This window comes from Neofelis nebulosa, chromosome 7, assembly GCF_028018385.1.
Source record: "Neofelis nebulosa isolate mNeoNeb1 chromosome 7, mNeoNeb1.pri, whole genome shotgun sequence".
In the NCBI taxonomy this organism is placed as follows: domain Eukaryota; kingdom Metazoa; phylum Chordata; class Mammalia; order Carnivora; family Felidae; genus Neofelis; species Neofelis nebulosa.
The window spans coordinates 35251795-35265402 of NC_080788.1; the positions used below are offsets into that span (position 1 = coordinate 35251795).

Below are 13608 nucleotides of genomic sequence, written 5' to 3' on the forward strand. Positions count from 1 at the left end.
AAGACTTTTCATTTGGAGGAGCCCAGATGGCTCCGTCAGTTAAGCATCCAACTCTTGGTTTGGGCTCAGGTCATGATCTCATGGTGTGTGAGTTCGAGCCCCACGTCAGGCTCTGCGCTGACAGTGTGGAGCCTGCTTGAGATTCTCTCTCTCCTTCTCTCTGCCCCCTTCCCCCTTCTCAATAAACAAACTTTTTTTTTTTTTAAGAAAACTTTCACTTGGTTCTTCTTTAGGTCTTCTATTTCTTCTCTGAAACTTTCTCTTTTCTTCTCATTTGTCTCAAGCACGTTCAGCACTGCTCGCTGAAGCATTTTATGATGGCTGTTTTAAAAGCTTTGTCAGATAAATCTCACATCTCCGTCATCTCGGTGTTGGCATCAGCTGTCTTTTTTCATTCAGCTGGAGGTCTTCCTGGTTCTTGATACAATGAGTAATGTCCAATCACATCCTGGATATTTTAGGCATCGTGTTATGAGGCTCTGGATCTTACTTAAACCTTCCATTTTTGCTGGCTGCCTTTGATATGGCTTCAGCAAGGGAAGGAGGACCCCACCTCATGATGGCCAGGGGTGAGAGGGAAACCCAAATTTGCCACTTGGCCTCCACTGACTTTGGAAGGGAAGGGGGAGCATCATAACTGCTGAGCTCTCCAGCAGGTCCCATAGATACTTCTCTGGCTGGGGAGGTTAGGGATGCCTCACTACCGTGCCTCATCTGGCCTCCATTTGCACCACTGGCAGGAAGGGAAAGGGGATGAATGGCCTCATTACTGCCAGGCGGTGGTAAGAGTCTGGACTCTCCACTAGGCCTCCTCTGACCACCCCAGTGGGGAGGGGGAAGGATGCCTTATTGATGCTGGGTGGGAGTGAAAGTCCAGGCTCCCCACATATCTCAACTGAGAAAAGAGCCCCCAGAAATGGTCTAGGTTGTCACCATTCACTTAGGAATGAAGAATTCATAACCCCAGAGAGTGTGGGAGAATGTGTTGCTGGAGGTTCTATGGCAAGTTCATGCAAAGTCAGGACTCAACACCCGTGCCCTTGGCTCCAAGATCACTTGTGCATAAACCAAAGAGCTCCTAAAGCACAGGAGGAACACCAGCCCCCAGCCAATGTAATAATGAAAAGTCTTCCTGGCCAAGGGATAGCGGCTGCCTCCTCTTACATCCTGCCAGACCCCAGGCCAGAAAGCACACGTGGTTATGCGCCATTATCCTCTAAACAACACAAACACACGTCTACTCAAGACAGGCCTTCCGTCCAACACACACAGCAAGAGCACACTCGCGAGCCAAGAGCTACAGCATCACGGTCACCTTCGGGGCTGGTGGTCTTCCATCTGGAGAGGACCCTGGCTTTCCTACCGTTGGAATCCTTGAAAGCAAGATACACCCAGGAGCTGCACGGCTCGGAGCAGCCAGCAGGCCAGGCGCCCCCCCTCCTGGCTGGAGAGCTGGGTCTGCACCCAGCTGGAGGCACCTTCCTTGGACCTGGGGCCTCTGGTCTGGCCCCGGCCGGGGATCTCAGCAGAGCACTGCTTATTCTTCTGCAAGGGAAAGCCGGTGACCCGGGAGGGGAAACTGCTTTCTAACAGCCTTTGTTTTTGTTTCCATTGAAAAAAGTTAGTGACTTTACTGCATGTGGAAAGAACCAAAGTAACAATTTCAAAGAGGCTCAGCATGTTTTGGAGCTGACCAAACACACAGAAAGTTTGGGTGGGGAGGAAAAGAAAAGGAAGCGAGGGAACAAAAGTTTATTCCACATTCACCATGTGCCAGACATACGCCTTGGTGCTCCTTCCATGCCTTCCCCTGGCTTCTACAGTAAAAATTGCAGCCAAAATCAAGTTCCAAAGCCCCTACCATAGGTCATCAGGCTGTTGAGAGTCAGGCAAAATTGCTAGACTCCACAACACCATACAATAATAAATAATTTCATGGTCCACAACTGGAATCATAAAACAGAATGATATAACAATATTAATAAAGTCATTTGATGCCTAAATTTTGAAAGAGTATGATTAAAATTTTTTAATTCAGAATAACTACTTCAAGAATTATAGGGGCACCTGGGTGGCTCAGTCAGTTAATCATCTGACTTTGGCTCGGGTCATGATCTCTTAGTCCATGAGTTCGAGCCCCACATGGGGCTCTGTGCTGACAGCTCAGCGCCTGGAGGCTGCTTTGGATTCTGTGTCTCCCTTTCTCTGCTCCTCCCCTGCTCGCGTTCTGTCTCTCTCTCGAAAATAAATAAACATTAAAAAATTAGAAAAAAAAAAAAAAGAATTACAAATTGTGTTGAAGTAATTGCTACGTTGGTATCACCCTAGATGGTAAACACCCACAGTCTTTTGATAGAATTTGTGAATTAAGCTCTACACTCTTATGAACACTCAAACTCCTAGGAGTGATTTTGTTAACTATTGGGATATTTTAACATTCACTTTTTATAATTTAAAACAATTTTCAAATACTATAGTCACCTAGGCCAGGGGTCAACAAACTGACCAGTAGGCCAAACCTGCTCACTGCCTGCTTTGTCATATTTTTAAATAAATTTTTAAAAAAGAAAAAAATTAGGGGCGCCTGGGTGGCTCCGTCAGTTTAGTGTCCGACTTCGGCTCAGGTCATGGTCTCGCGGTCCGTGAGTTCGAGCCCCGCGTCGGGCTCTGTGCTGACGGCTCAGAGCCTGGAGCCTGTTTCCGATTCTGTGTCTCCCTCTCTCTCTGCCCCTCCCCTGTTCATGCTCTGTCTCTCCCTGTCTCAAAAATAAATAAAACGTTTAAAAAAAGGAAAAAAAGAAAAAAGTTAGCAGGATTCTATTTTATGACATAAAAATGATATGAAATTCAAACTGCAGTGTCCATAAAAAAGGTTTTCCTAGAACACAGACTTGCCCGCTTGTTTATATATTGTCTGTTGCAGCCCTCAGGCTCGAAAGGCAGAGGTGATTTGCGGCGACAAATCACCATCTAGCCTGCAAGGCTGAAATATGAACTCTCTGGCCCTTTAGGGAAAAGAGTTTGCCGACCCCTGATCTAGGCACTGTGTCAAATGTTGGTGCCAGATTAAAAACACACGAGGATGATGATGATTAACCACCACCACCACCAGCAAGGCTATGGAGGGAGCCAAAAAACCGTCATGAGATACTCAATGAGCAATTTACGAGCAAACCCACTGAGCACGACGTTAGAGATAACCGCGACCCACCACGCGAAAAGCGACGTTAAAGCAAAACTACACTTTCTGAGAATTTCTCAAGCACACCGGCACTCTCTTTACCTTCTGTTCTGTGGGAGCAAAGATGGTCCGTTATGAGAGATGGGAATCCTGTGAGGTCTTCAACAATGCAGCCCTGCCATTAAACCCAACAGCCTCCTATTTCCTTCCCTTCCGTCTACACGGTTTCCCCGTTGAGGTGTGAGCACCGTCAAGTCTCTGAATTCCCACCAATCGGAGTCTGATGCCCCTCGGCCGGGCCCCCAGCCTTCCTACTGCACAATGCTTATCACACCCATCATTCTCTCTACCCGACCCCTCTCCCCAGGCTGTAAGTAACCCCCAAGGCAGGAACACCATCTTCTTTAAGATGGACAGATGTTCCTGCACTCAGTAAGGCACGTGGGAGGCCCTTCTTTCATTGTAGGGTTGAACAAACACCATCTCCCCTGACTCCGGTGGCATCTACAGTGATTCCTGGTCCATTTCACAAGCGAGGTGGGGGGGGGGGGGCGGGGGCAGAAATAACAGCAAACTGAACAGTGATTGATGTTGGTAGTACTAGATCTTTTTTAAATGTTTGTTTTGAGAGAGAGAGAGAGAGAGAGAGAGAGAATGTGAGTAGGGTAGAGGGGCAGAGGGACAGAGAGAATCCCAAGCAGGCTCCATGGGGCCCCGACATGGGGCTAGATCTCAGGACTGTGAGATCATGACCTGAGCCAAAATCAAAACTCTGCTGCTTAATCCGACTGAGCCACCCAGGCGCTCCTAATTTTTTGATTAGGGAAAAACAAGGAACAAACCCAGACCATTAACTAAAATGATGGAAACTGTCATTTATGCCTAAAAATGGGAAGCCTGACAAGGTCAAGAGGAATGTTTACACAAAATCATACTCTGTTAAAAAGACAGATGTGCAAATATCAAGCAGAAAAAAGAATGCTGTAAACAGTTAGTATCCTATGCAGATGTGAGGTGGGGAGGGGAAGAGGAGAGGGAGGAAGGGGAGGGGGGAAGGGATGTTTTGGTAAAGTTACATGTACAGTAAAAGTCAAGTTAAAAGATAACACATTTGTGGAATTATAAATTATATGGTCTTTCTGGGAGGCCAATCAGACCGTATGTATCAAATACCTCTGGAGTATTTATATCTTTTGTCCCCAAAACAACACTATGCATTAACAAAAGTACAAAAAAAAATGCACAAGAGCAGTTTTATTTATAAATAATATTGAAAAATTGAAACCAACATGTCCCCAAATAAGCAAACATTAATGTTTTTTAATAAGGATTTTTTCTATTATTTTTTAATATTTATTTACTTATTTTGAGAAAAAGAGACAGCATGAGTGTACATGTCGGGGAAAGAGGCAGAGAGAGAGAGAGGGAGAGAGAGAACCCCAAGCAGGCTCCTTGCTGTTAGCCCGGAGCGCGACACGGGGCTCGATCTCACAAACCTTGAAATCATGACCCGAGCCGAAATCAAGAGTCAGACGCTTTAACCAGCTGAACCACCCAAGCGCCCCCAAACATTAATGTTTTTAAAAATATTCTGCCACCATTAAGATAACCATGTTTTGGAAGAATATTGAATATTCAGTACCTAGGGGAAATGTTTATGGTTTATTGTTAAGTGAAAAAAGTCTCGAACAAAACAAGATGTTCAGCAAGATACCAATTCTATAAAACTGTGTGTGTGTGTGTGTGTGTGTGTGCAGAAAGAGAGACTACAAAGACACACATTAAAAATAATGGTCATCACTGGCTGGGGAATTATGGATAATTTTTATTTTTTTCTGTGTTTTTCCACATTTCCTAACTTTTCTACAATAAACGTATCTTCCCTTTGTAATCAAAAAAAAAAAAAAAAAAAAGCCTTTTATCCAGAAACAAGCAAATCCGCGGTGCTGTCACCAGCATGCACCTGCCACCACAGTCCCCCTGAAGTTAGAAGGGACGCAGCAGACTGTGCAGCCACTAAAATATCCATGCGGCACCCACACTGGACAGACTATGGCAAAGAGCGCTCCCAAACCCCCCTGCCCGTCTCTCGGGGGGTCGGCCCACTGCACCCACACCACCTCTGCAGGACGGATCCCGACAGCCCTCGCCGCAGGCACGAACACCAAGGTGTCTGGAGGAGCGCAGCTGGGCACCCCTGCTACTCCTGGACGCAGGAACCCAGCCAGGCCCGCACCTGCTTCTGCCTCCACCTCCACGCCCAGCAGGAGCGCTCGCTCCCCCTGCCCCTACTTTTAGAATCCTCTCACGTCTGCCCACAGTAAAGACTGAGGGTCCCTTTCTTTGCGCTGCATCTGTTTTGGGACGGCAGCTCCCCCCCTTTTCTAAGCAGAAGAGCCTTCTATTTTATTTTCAAAGTGGGTTACGTGGTGATAAAAAGGAACGAAGCACCGATCTGTGCTTCAAGACGGATGAAAACATTAATCTTAGTGAAAGAAGCGAATCACGGGAGACCACATGTTGCAGGATTCCATTTATCTGAAATGTCCAGGATCCATGGAGACAGAAAGTAGATGAGAGGTTTCCAGGGGTTGCTGGGGAGAAAGGACGGGGAGTGACTTCGAAAGGATATGGAGTTTTTGCAGGTGATGAAAATATTCTGGAATTATATAATGGGTGATGATTGCACAACTCCGTGAATACACTAAAACCACTGAATTGTATACTTTAAAATGGTGAATTTTATGGTATGTGAATGACATCTCAATTTTTAAAAGGTTTTAAGTGGGTTACAGTTAGACTTTTAAGTGGTTACCATCAGACTTTCCAGTGGGTTACGATTAGACTGAGGCACTAACCAGCCCATGAGTTCCCATGACGCGTTGGAGTCAGATGACTGGAAATTCAAACATCACTCTGACACCTACTTGCTGTGCGAGCAGATGCAAATTCCTTAACCTCTCTGTGCCTTGGTTTTCCAGGCTGTAGAATAGGAATAATGATGTCTAGTTCACACAAATCGTCGAGAGACTGAAATAAATCAACGCAGGCAAATCCCAGGACCTGATACAGAGCTCTGTAAATGGCAGCTCCTTCTCTTTAGCTGGCCGGAAGATTCCTGGAACTTCAAGCAGTATGAAACCTGGGCCTTCGCTAAAACGTCAGTAAAGTCAAGCAGGCCCTGGGCACTTGTCTGTTCTCACAAAGATACAAACGGGCTCGAGGGGCTAGATGTCAGGGCACACCCCGTTATCAGGCTTAAGGCCTGCCTTGTAACCAGCAGTAAACTCCCCATCACAGTCCAAAGGCCTCATGTCCATGGTCGGGTTTGACCTTCTCTCAACCATTAGATAAGTGTTACTATTATTAGCCTCAATCAAGGATGAGGCAATGGGAGCTGAGAGCAACCAGAAAAGGGGACAGCGCTGTGACTGGCATCCAGATCAGATTGTCTCTGCTGTTCCTAATTTTGCTCGCAAGGCAGCTGCCCTCTTCGTCCTCAGCCGTCAGGTCACGGCAAGGCTGGCCGTGGGCAGAACTGGTGCAGAAGTGGCCGTGCCATGACCGGACCAGGCAGGCGTCACTGCCCTGATGCACCACATCCGGCCACCGAGCATGGAGGCAGGGGGCAAGGGGCAGGGCAGTGTAATCCAAAGGGCAGCTGGAGGCCAGAGGGCCAACAGCAAAGGGAGGGGAAAGGAGGATCAGAATTCAAAGCATGTGAGGGTCAAGGGTCAAACAAGCGAGATCAATCAGAGGGTACGTCATCAATTCAGCCAAAGCAATTCACCCATTCTCAGAGACCCTGCAGAGTAGCTGCTTGTGCCCTTCCCGGAGAAGGTCTGGTCTCCAGGGTTTAGCCAGAGAAGCGAGAAAAAAACGATGGCACTTCTACAGGTCTAAGGCTGCTGTAAGCACTTCACACTCTCGTGACTCTCACCCAGGGTCTGTATTATTCTCACCCTCATTTCGCAGACGGGAGAACCACAGCACAAAAGGAAGCTGTCCAGGAACCCACAGCTTAGTGGGGCCAAGGCCTGAACCCAGGGAGCCGGCTCCAGGGGGCGCCCACCCTCAGCACCACTGTGCTCCTGCCCGACCCAGGAAAAGGTGGATCCTACCACCAGAGCTGTGGGCCAGCCGGGGCCACACCCACTCCTCTCTGCCCTGAAATGACATGTGACCCGAGGCACTGCGTTTCAGGAAGAAAGGTCTGTCTGGCAACTACCAATTTGTAACTCACTGATACAATCGGAAGGTTTCCAAGAAGGAATCGGGTAGAGCGGCCTCCCAGCTGTCCACGTATCCATGTTCGCAAGAAATTAATCTCTCTTGACTGAGCCTCCAAGAAAAATGGTTAAGTCAAAGGCGTGGCTTGTCACCCCGCCCCCCACCCCCCTGGGTGTCTTGTGGCTGCATCCCCGCCATAAATCAAAGGCCGTGCTCCCCTTTCATCAGGTGCCTGCAGATAATTCCCTAGCGATTTCCCTGCTGGGGCTCAGAGGGCCATGGCCTAAAGGGTTAACATCTCATTTCCTCTGTCTTTCAAGCCTTAATCCCCATCCTGAGCTGGGTGCATTCCAAGCCCACCTGGAGCAGGTCACGACGAGCCCCAGCCCACGGCTGGCCCTTCATTTCCCCTGGCAGGAGATTAGATGGGGCGCCCATTAATCACTCATTACTTGGGTCCTCACTGCTGGCCAGCCCTCAGGCAGCCAGCCAGCTGGCTGGGCGGGTGGGGCGGGCCCGCCTGCTGCCCAGCCCAGGTCGCAGGCTGCCCGGTGTCACTAGACAAGACACCACAGCGTCAGCCCGGCTCTCTGTCCTCGGGACCGCGCCCAGGAGGAGAGGGGCCCAGAGAGAGCACTGTGGGGCACCGCTTGAGTGAGCGGCTTCTGCCAGGTTCGTTGGAGGGACGTGCGCGGCACGTTCCGTGGAAAGATGAGGTGAAAAGAGTTGAGCAGGCAGAGGCCGCTCTGCCGGGACAACTAACCACGAGGAGGACACTTGCTCCCTGTCTGGATCTTAGGTTCTTCCTTGAGGATTCTAACAGGAACCCGAGGAGGGAGCGGAGAGGGGAGAGGATGTTGAGTAGATAACTCACTATTATTATTATAATTATTATTATTATTATTATTACTGCACAGCAGAAGGGGTTCATTCGCTGGATTGGAATAAAAGGTTGCAATATTTGGCCCTTCAGACACAAACCCCTGGACTTGAGGTGGCCTGAAGTTTTATATATACACATATATACTACGTGTATATTTATATATATGTATATAGAATATATATATAATTTATATATATTATAAAATAATATATATTATTTATATACATTTTTTTTTCTAGCACACAGTGCCTGCCAAGCCCTGACCGGGTACAGAGAAGGTAAGACAAATAGGATGTGGCCTGGCACTGAGCACCCAGCGCCGGTCCCCCCACCAGCCCCCCCAGGCTTTGGCCATCCCTTTGTCACACGTGGCAGAGACCGAAGAAGGGTGCAAAATAAGGGCTTGTAGAAGAAAAGGGATCTGTCGGTGAGCAGACCCCACTCAAGAGAGGGAGAGAGTGGCTGGCACGACACGGTCAGCCCTATCCGAGGAGTCCCAACCCACTTCCTACCCTAGGAAACTTGGGGCTCTGGAACCAACCCACCTGACCCTTCTCCCTCAACACTGGCTCAGGCCCAGAAATAAATTCACAGTGAGCCTCATGGGGGCTGGGCTTGCACACCTTTGCGGGGAGAGGGGGGGAGCACGCTTCCAGGAGTGAACTCAAGACCCCTTTGGCCAAAAGAGGGCTCTCTGCCTGGCCTGGGCCATGACAAACCAGCACTCCCTCCTTAGAGTCAAGGTCAGAGCTCCTGTTAAAAAGGACCATGCGACCTGGGATAAAGCGGCTAATATTATTAACTCACCACCTGTCCCTGGATCCTCATTGTTAAGGCAGCCGAGGGCAGGGGTCCTCAAAGCCAGTCTGTAGAACAATCACTGAGGCAGTCTGACAAATGCCAACTTCCACGCCCTGCCTCCACTCTGGAATCTGAGCGTCCTCCCAGCAGATCCTAATCCTGATTCAGATGTTCCAAGCACAGCCCTTTCAGGAAACAGGGATATAGTGGGAAGAGCACCTGGCTTAGAGTGCTGGGTTCTAAGGTTTAGGTTCAAAACCCGAGTTGTTGACCTAAGGCAGGTAAGCTGGAGTTTTCTACCTTGTAAAATGTGGATTATGCTCTCTCCCTCGCAGGTTGGTGGGAGGATTAAGGCACCAGGCGTAGCACACCCCAGTGCTCACGAACCGCGACCTCAGCATGACAGCATCGGGCCAGCGAGGCTCCGGAAACCGGAGAAGTCAGTTCTGAAGGGCCCCGGAGAGAGAAGAGAGGGCAAAGAGGCCCAGAAATGACGCCCCCAGCGTCAGTCCACGGGTCCTGCAGGAGGAGGGGAGAGGGGTACCGAAAGAGGGCAAGAGGCTGCCCAGAGCTTCCCACTGACGTTCCGCCTCCCCAGTGCCAGCCTGTGGTAGGCAGTAGCCCCTGGCCTAACGCTGCCAATCCGTTATTTTCACAGACAAGAGTCTATACGGACGCGAGAAACCTTTGCATCCACACCTACGTACATAAATACCACAGTTCTGCACACACAGAAAAAGATAAAAGGTGGGAGAAGTAGAGACAAGAGGACAAAGAAGGCAAAGTGGGACTGGAAGGTCCAACCCAGTTGCATTTCCAAGTCACCCGGTGCTGGTCGCCGGCTGGCACTGTGCTACGCAGCCCGGAAAGGTGGAGGGAAGAGAAGCCTCAGGGTGCCTGGGACAGGCGGCTGGCCCGCTAGATCGTGTCCAGGCTGAACACACGGTCTGTGCAAAGGCGGCGGGGGAGCGGGGCACCTGGGTGGCTCAGCCGGTTGAGCATCCAACTTCGGCTCCTGAGTTCAAGCCCCGTATCCGGCTAGCTGCTGTCAGCCTGGCAGCACAGAGCCTGCTTCGGATCCTCTGCCCCCCTCTCTCCGCCCCTTCCCCGGCTTGCACTCTCCCAAAAATAAATAAATATTAAAAAAAAAAAAAAAAAAAAGGAGGCAGGGGAGCACTTCAGATGGGTTCAGGGAGGAGAGAGACGGGTGTGTGCAGGAGGGGCTGAGGCACACTTACCCAACAGAATTTAGAGGAGCAGACGGGAGGTATGAATTTCTGAGCGGCAGTTAGAGAGCATACAAGACCACCATGAAGACACTGGGTACATCAGGCAGGTAGGAGGTGCGCTGCTCTTGGATCATCGGACTTGAATTAAGACAAATCCTAACTGTCGAGACGAAACCTGGCCTTGTCCTGGCCTATCACGTCCATTCCAGCACATTCACATCGCTAGGTCTCTGCTGGAGCTCTTCCCTCTGCCTGGCATGCCCCCTCTCCTCCCGGCTTTCCCATCTCCTTGAACTCCTCCTCAGGCTTCAAAGCCCAGCTGTAATTTTCATAGCTCCTCGCATGCAGAAAAAAACTTCTTCCTCATCTGTGTCTCCTTGATATGTTGCACATCACCAACGTTTTGCATTAGTTTCGCGGTGACTTTTTTTTTTTTTTAAACATCTTTTTGTCTCCCCGGGTGGCCACGTATCATCTGTTAGCCTGTCAACAAATCCAGGGCAAGGATATTGTCCTGTGCTCGGTTTAAGTCTCAGCACATAGTAATAGTCCCTCGAACACAGCAGATGCCCAAAAACATCAGCTGGAGAAGAATTAAACAGAAGTGAATGCAGGGAAGGCGGCGGGGGGGGGGGGGGGGGGGGGGCGGGTGCGCGTTGTGATTTCTTGAGAGGAATGATGTGGCGAAATCAGAATTTTAGGAATATTAATCTGTCAGCATGAAAGGAGATGGATTAAAATGAAAAAAGTAACTCGTGGCTGGGAGTCAAGAGGCGAGATGATTACTGTAATGTGGACAGGGTTTATGGAGGGGGCAGAGGGAACGGAGACAGGAAAATGAACCCCTGTGATATCACAAAAGAATGTGGACAGAACTTGGTAATGAATGTGCTCTAAACGTGGGGGACAGGATGGGGCTCTCAAACCCTGAGGCTGCCTGCCAACTGGGAGGAAGTGGTGCCATGGAGGGAAATGTGGGGGACCGAGAAGGATGGGGCAGTGCCCAGCCACTCTTTAGGATAATTGGATGCAATCACAATCAGATTTCCAGGCAACACAACAAAACAAACAAACAAAAACCCCAAAAAGCCTCCAAGCCAAAATATCCAACCCTGATCTTACTCACAAACCCTGGACTGTATGTTATTTTATTCATTTTTTCCTAGCAGCCAGTTAGATTTCTTACTGAAAGAAAGACCTGCTGCCTGCTCCGGTCTGGGCGTGGAGGTGATCACGGGAGCTCATCTGACCAGCCCTCTTCACAAGACGGCCAGCCAGGTGGCTTGAGGCACCTTGAGGCACCTTGAGGCACCACAAGAGGCAGCCAGGCCAGCCTCAGTAGAGGCTCCAGTATTCTGATCACCCAAACTCATTTCCCAGGCCGGGACCTCTGGGAAATCCCTGCTCCAACCCTGCAGAGCTTTATAGGAAAGTCCCAGGACTCCCATCTGCTTCCTCGAATTAATTCCAGGGCTAGGATTTTGTTTTCTAAAGGAATTCAACTATGGTGCCAACAAAAATCTATAGGAATTGAGTAGTACTGTATTTCAATCACGTTCTGAAAATGTTTGCATCTTTGTATGTCGAAACCCAGTAAGATCCCATAAAGCCCTTCATCACCCCTTTATCAATGAAGTAAAGACATATGCAGGTTATACAGGTTTTAAGAGCTGTGTGATCTTTGAAAAATCGTTACATTATAATTCTGTGCCTGGGTGCCTTCAGCTGTGCAGGACAGTTGGACAAGATGATTCCTTAGACTTGCATGTCTCTTATTCCAAATTCCAACAGGCATCCCACAATCGCTTCAGCTACCCAGGTCCGAGGCTTCAGATTCACTTACTGAGCGGAATGGGGTGGGGGTCGATCACAAAGGAGGCAGAAGAGACACAAGCATGCACATTTAACAGGCAGTAGGGAAGGCCGGTGGGAGGGGGCGGGGGGGGGGGGCTGGGTGTGGGCTGCTTAGCAAACACCAGACCCGCAATTTCCAGATGCTAAGTGGGCCTGAGAACGCCCTGAAATCCCCTTCCCAAGTTAGGGCTGATGTTATTTAGAAGAAAGAAAAAAAAAAAAATACTAACTTCCAGATCTCTAAAGCTCCACGAGCTACTTCTGCAAAAGCCAATCCTATAAACGCGCCAAGGGGCTGCAGGTACTTGGGCTGCATTTGAGGAAGTGTCCGGAGTTGGCGGAAACAACCCATCCACTCCGGCTCTCGCTGGCGCGGGGCTGCAGCGGCTTAGCTCAGACACACACCAGGATTTGAGGCTTTCTAGAAAACGGCGTGGCCGAGGCCCCGGGCTGGGGCTCGATGCGCGCCGACCGAGACCGGATCAGCTCTCCGGCCCGGGGCAGAAGGAAGGCGAGGCAGGGGTCGGGGCGCACGGGCTGGGTGTGCACTCGCCGGCCCCCCTCCGCCCCGACCCGGGGAGCGCGGGGCCCCGACTACAGGACGGCCCAGGTTGGCTGTCTCTAGAGTTTCAGAGTTGGAGAGTGGAGGAGTGCGTGCTGGCGCCGGGACACAGCAGATCCCCCGGGAAGGGAAGAGAAGGGAAGGGACGGAGAGGCGGCGCAGCCGTCGGCTGGGACCAAGCGCGCGCTGGCTCCCCAAGCTCGGTGCGGGCGCAGCCCCCCGCTCCCCGGACACACCCACTGCGCCCGCCGCCCGCGCCGTCGCCCCGAGGTCCAGAGCGGGCCCGGGAGGAGGACAGCGGCCGGGCCGGGTCGGGGCCGCGCGGGCGGGGCGCAGGGGGCGCGGGCGGCTCTGCTCACCTGGCGGTCCGCGTCCCGGAGCGGCCGGCGGCCGCCTCGCCTCGCCCCCGCGTGCTTCCCGGCGCCGGGCAGCCCCGAGCCCGCCGCATGGACGGCCGCCGCCTCCGCCCCGCGCCCGCCCTGCACGGGCTCCCGCTGCGCCCCGGTTCGGCGTCGGGCTGCGCGGGCGGCCAGAGGCTCGGGCGCGCGCGGAAAGCTGTGGCTCGAAGTTTGCGACCGGGAGAACCGGGATCCGCGCTCCCTCGGTCCCTCCTCCCTCCCCCACCGGCGGCCTCCCGCTGTCATCTGGAGCCGCTCCTGCCGCCCCCTGGCGGCCGCCTCGGGAAGGAACGCCCTCCCCCCCCCCCCCCCAACCTCCCGCCGTGACCCCGGAGGGGGCCCTTACAAACAGGAGCGGGACTGAGCCCTGGGTCCCTGGGCACAGGGAGAACAGACGTCGTCCCGTGAGGCCAGGACCCGCTGAGGGAGAGGAAAAGGGCTGAAACCAGGAGGTAAAGCAGGGCCAAATG

At 51.4% G+C, this 13608-nt stretch overlaps 2 protein-coding genes and 1 long non-coding RNA gene across 3 annotated transcripts in view; 2 read left to right on the plus strand and 1 right to left on the minus strand.

Annotated features, from left to right (window-relative positions):
* Positions 1-13355, minus strand: part of THSD4 (thrombospondin type 1 domain containing 4) — a 573132-nt gene extending 559777 nt beyond the window's left edge. The window contains exon 1 of the mRNA XM_058737196.1: positions 13100-13355. The gene's annotated coding sequence lies outside the window, so the exon portion shown is untranslated. The remainder of the gene's footprint in view (positions 1-13099) is intronic.
* On the plus strand, positions 7993-10476 carry LOC131516316 (uncharacterized). The gene is made up of 3 exons (XR_009263982.1): positions 7993-8127; positions 8534-8572; positions 9431-10476. It is a non-coding gene; the product is annotated as an uncharacterized LOC131516316 (long non-coding RNA).
* On the plus strand, positions 12639-13465 carry LOC131517904 (proline-rich proteoglycan 2-like). Its single transcript, XM_058740550.1, has 2 exons — positions 12639-12788; positions 12830-13465. Exons 1-2 carry the CDS (start codon positions 12639-12641, stop codon positions 13463-13465), a joined length of 786 nt encoding a protein of 261 aa, XP_058596533.1.
* The last annotated feature ends 143 nt before the right edge of the window (positions 13466-13608 follow it).

Excerpts from the sequence above, each read along its gene's own strand:
- LOC131517904 (XM_058740550.1), top strand. The coding sequence starts at position 12,639 with ATGCGCGCCGACCGAGACCGGATCAGCTCTCCGGCCCGGGGCAGAAGG. Across the intron at positions 12,789-12,829 it reads CCGACTACAGGACGGCCCAG|TGCGTGCTGGCGCCGGGACA; the intron begins GTTGGCTGTCTC and ends AGAGTGGAGGAG.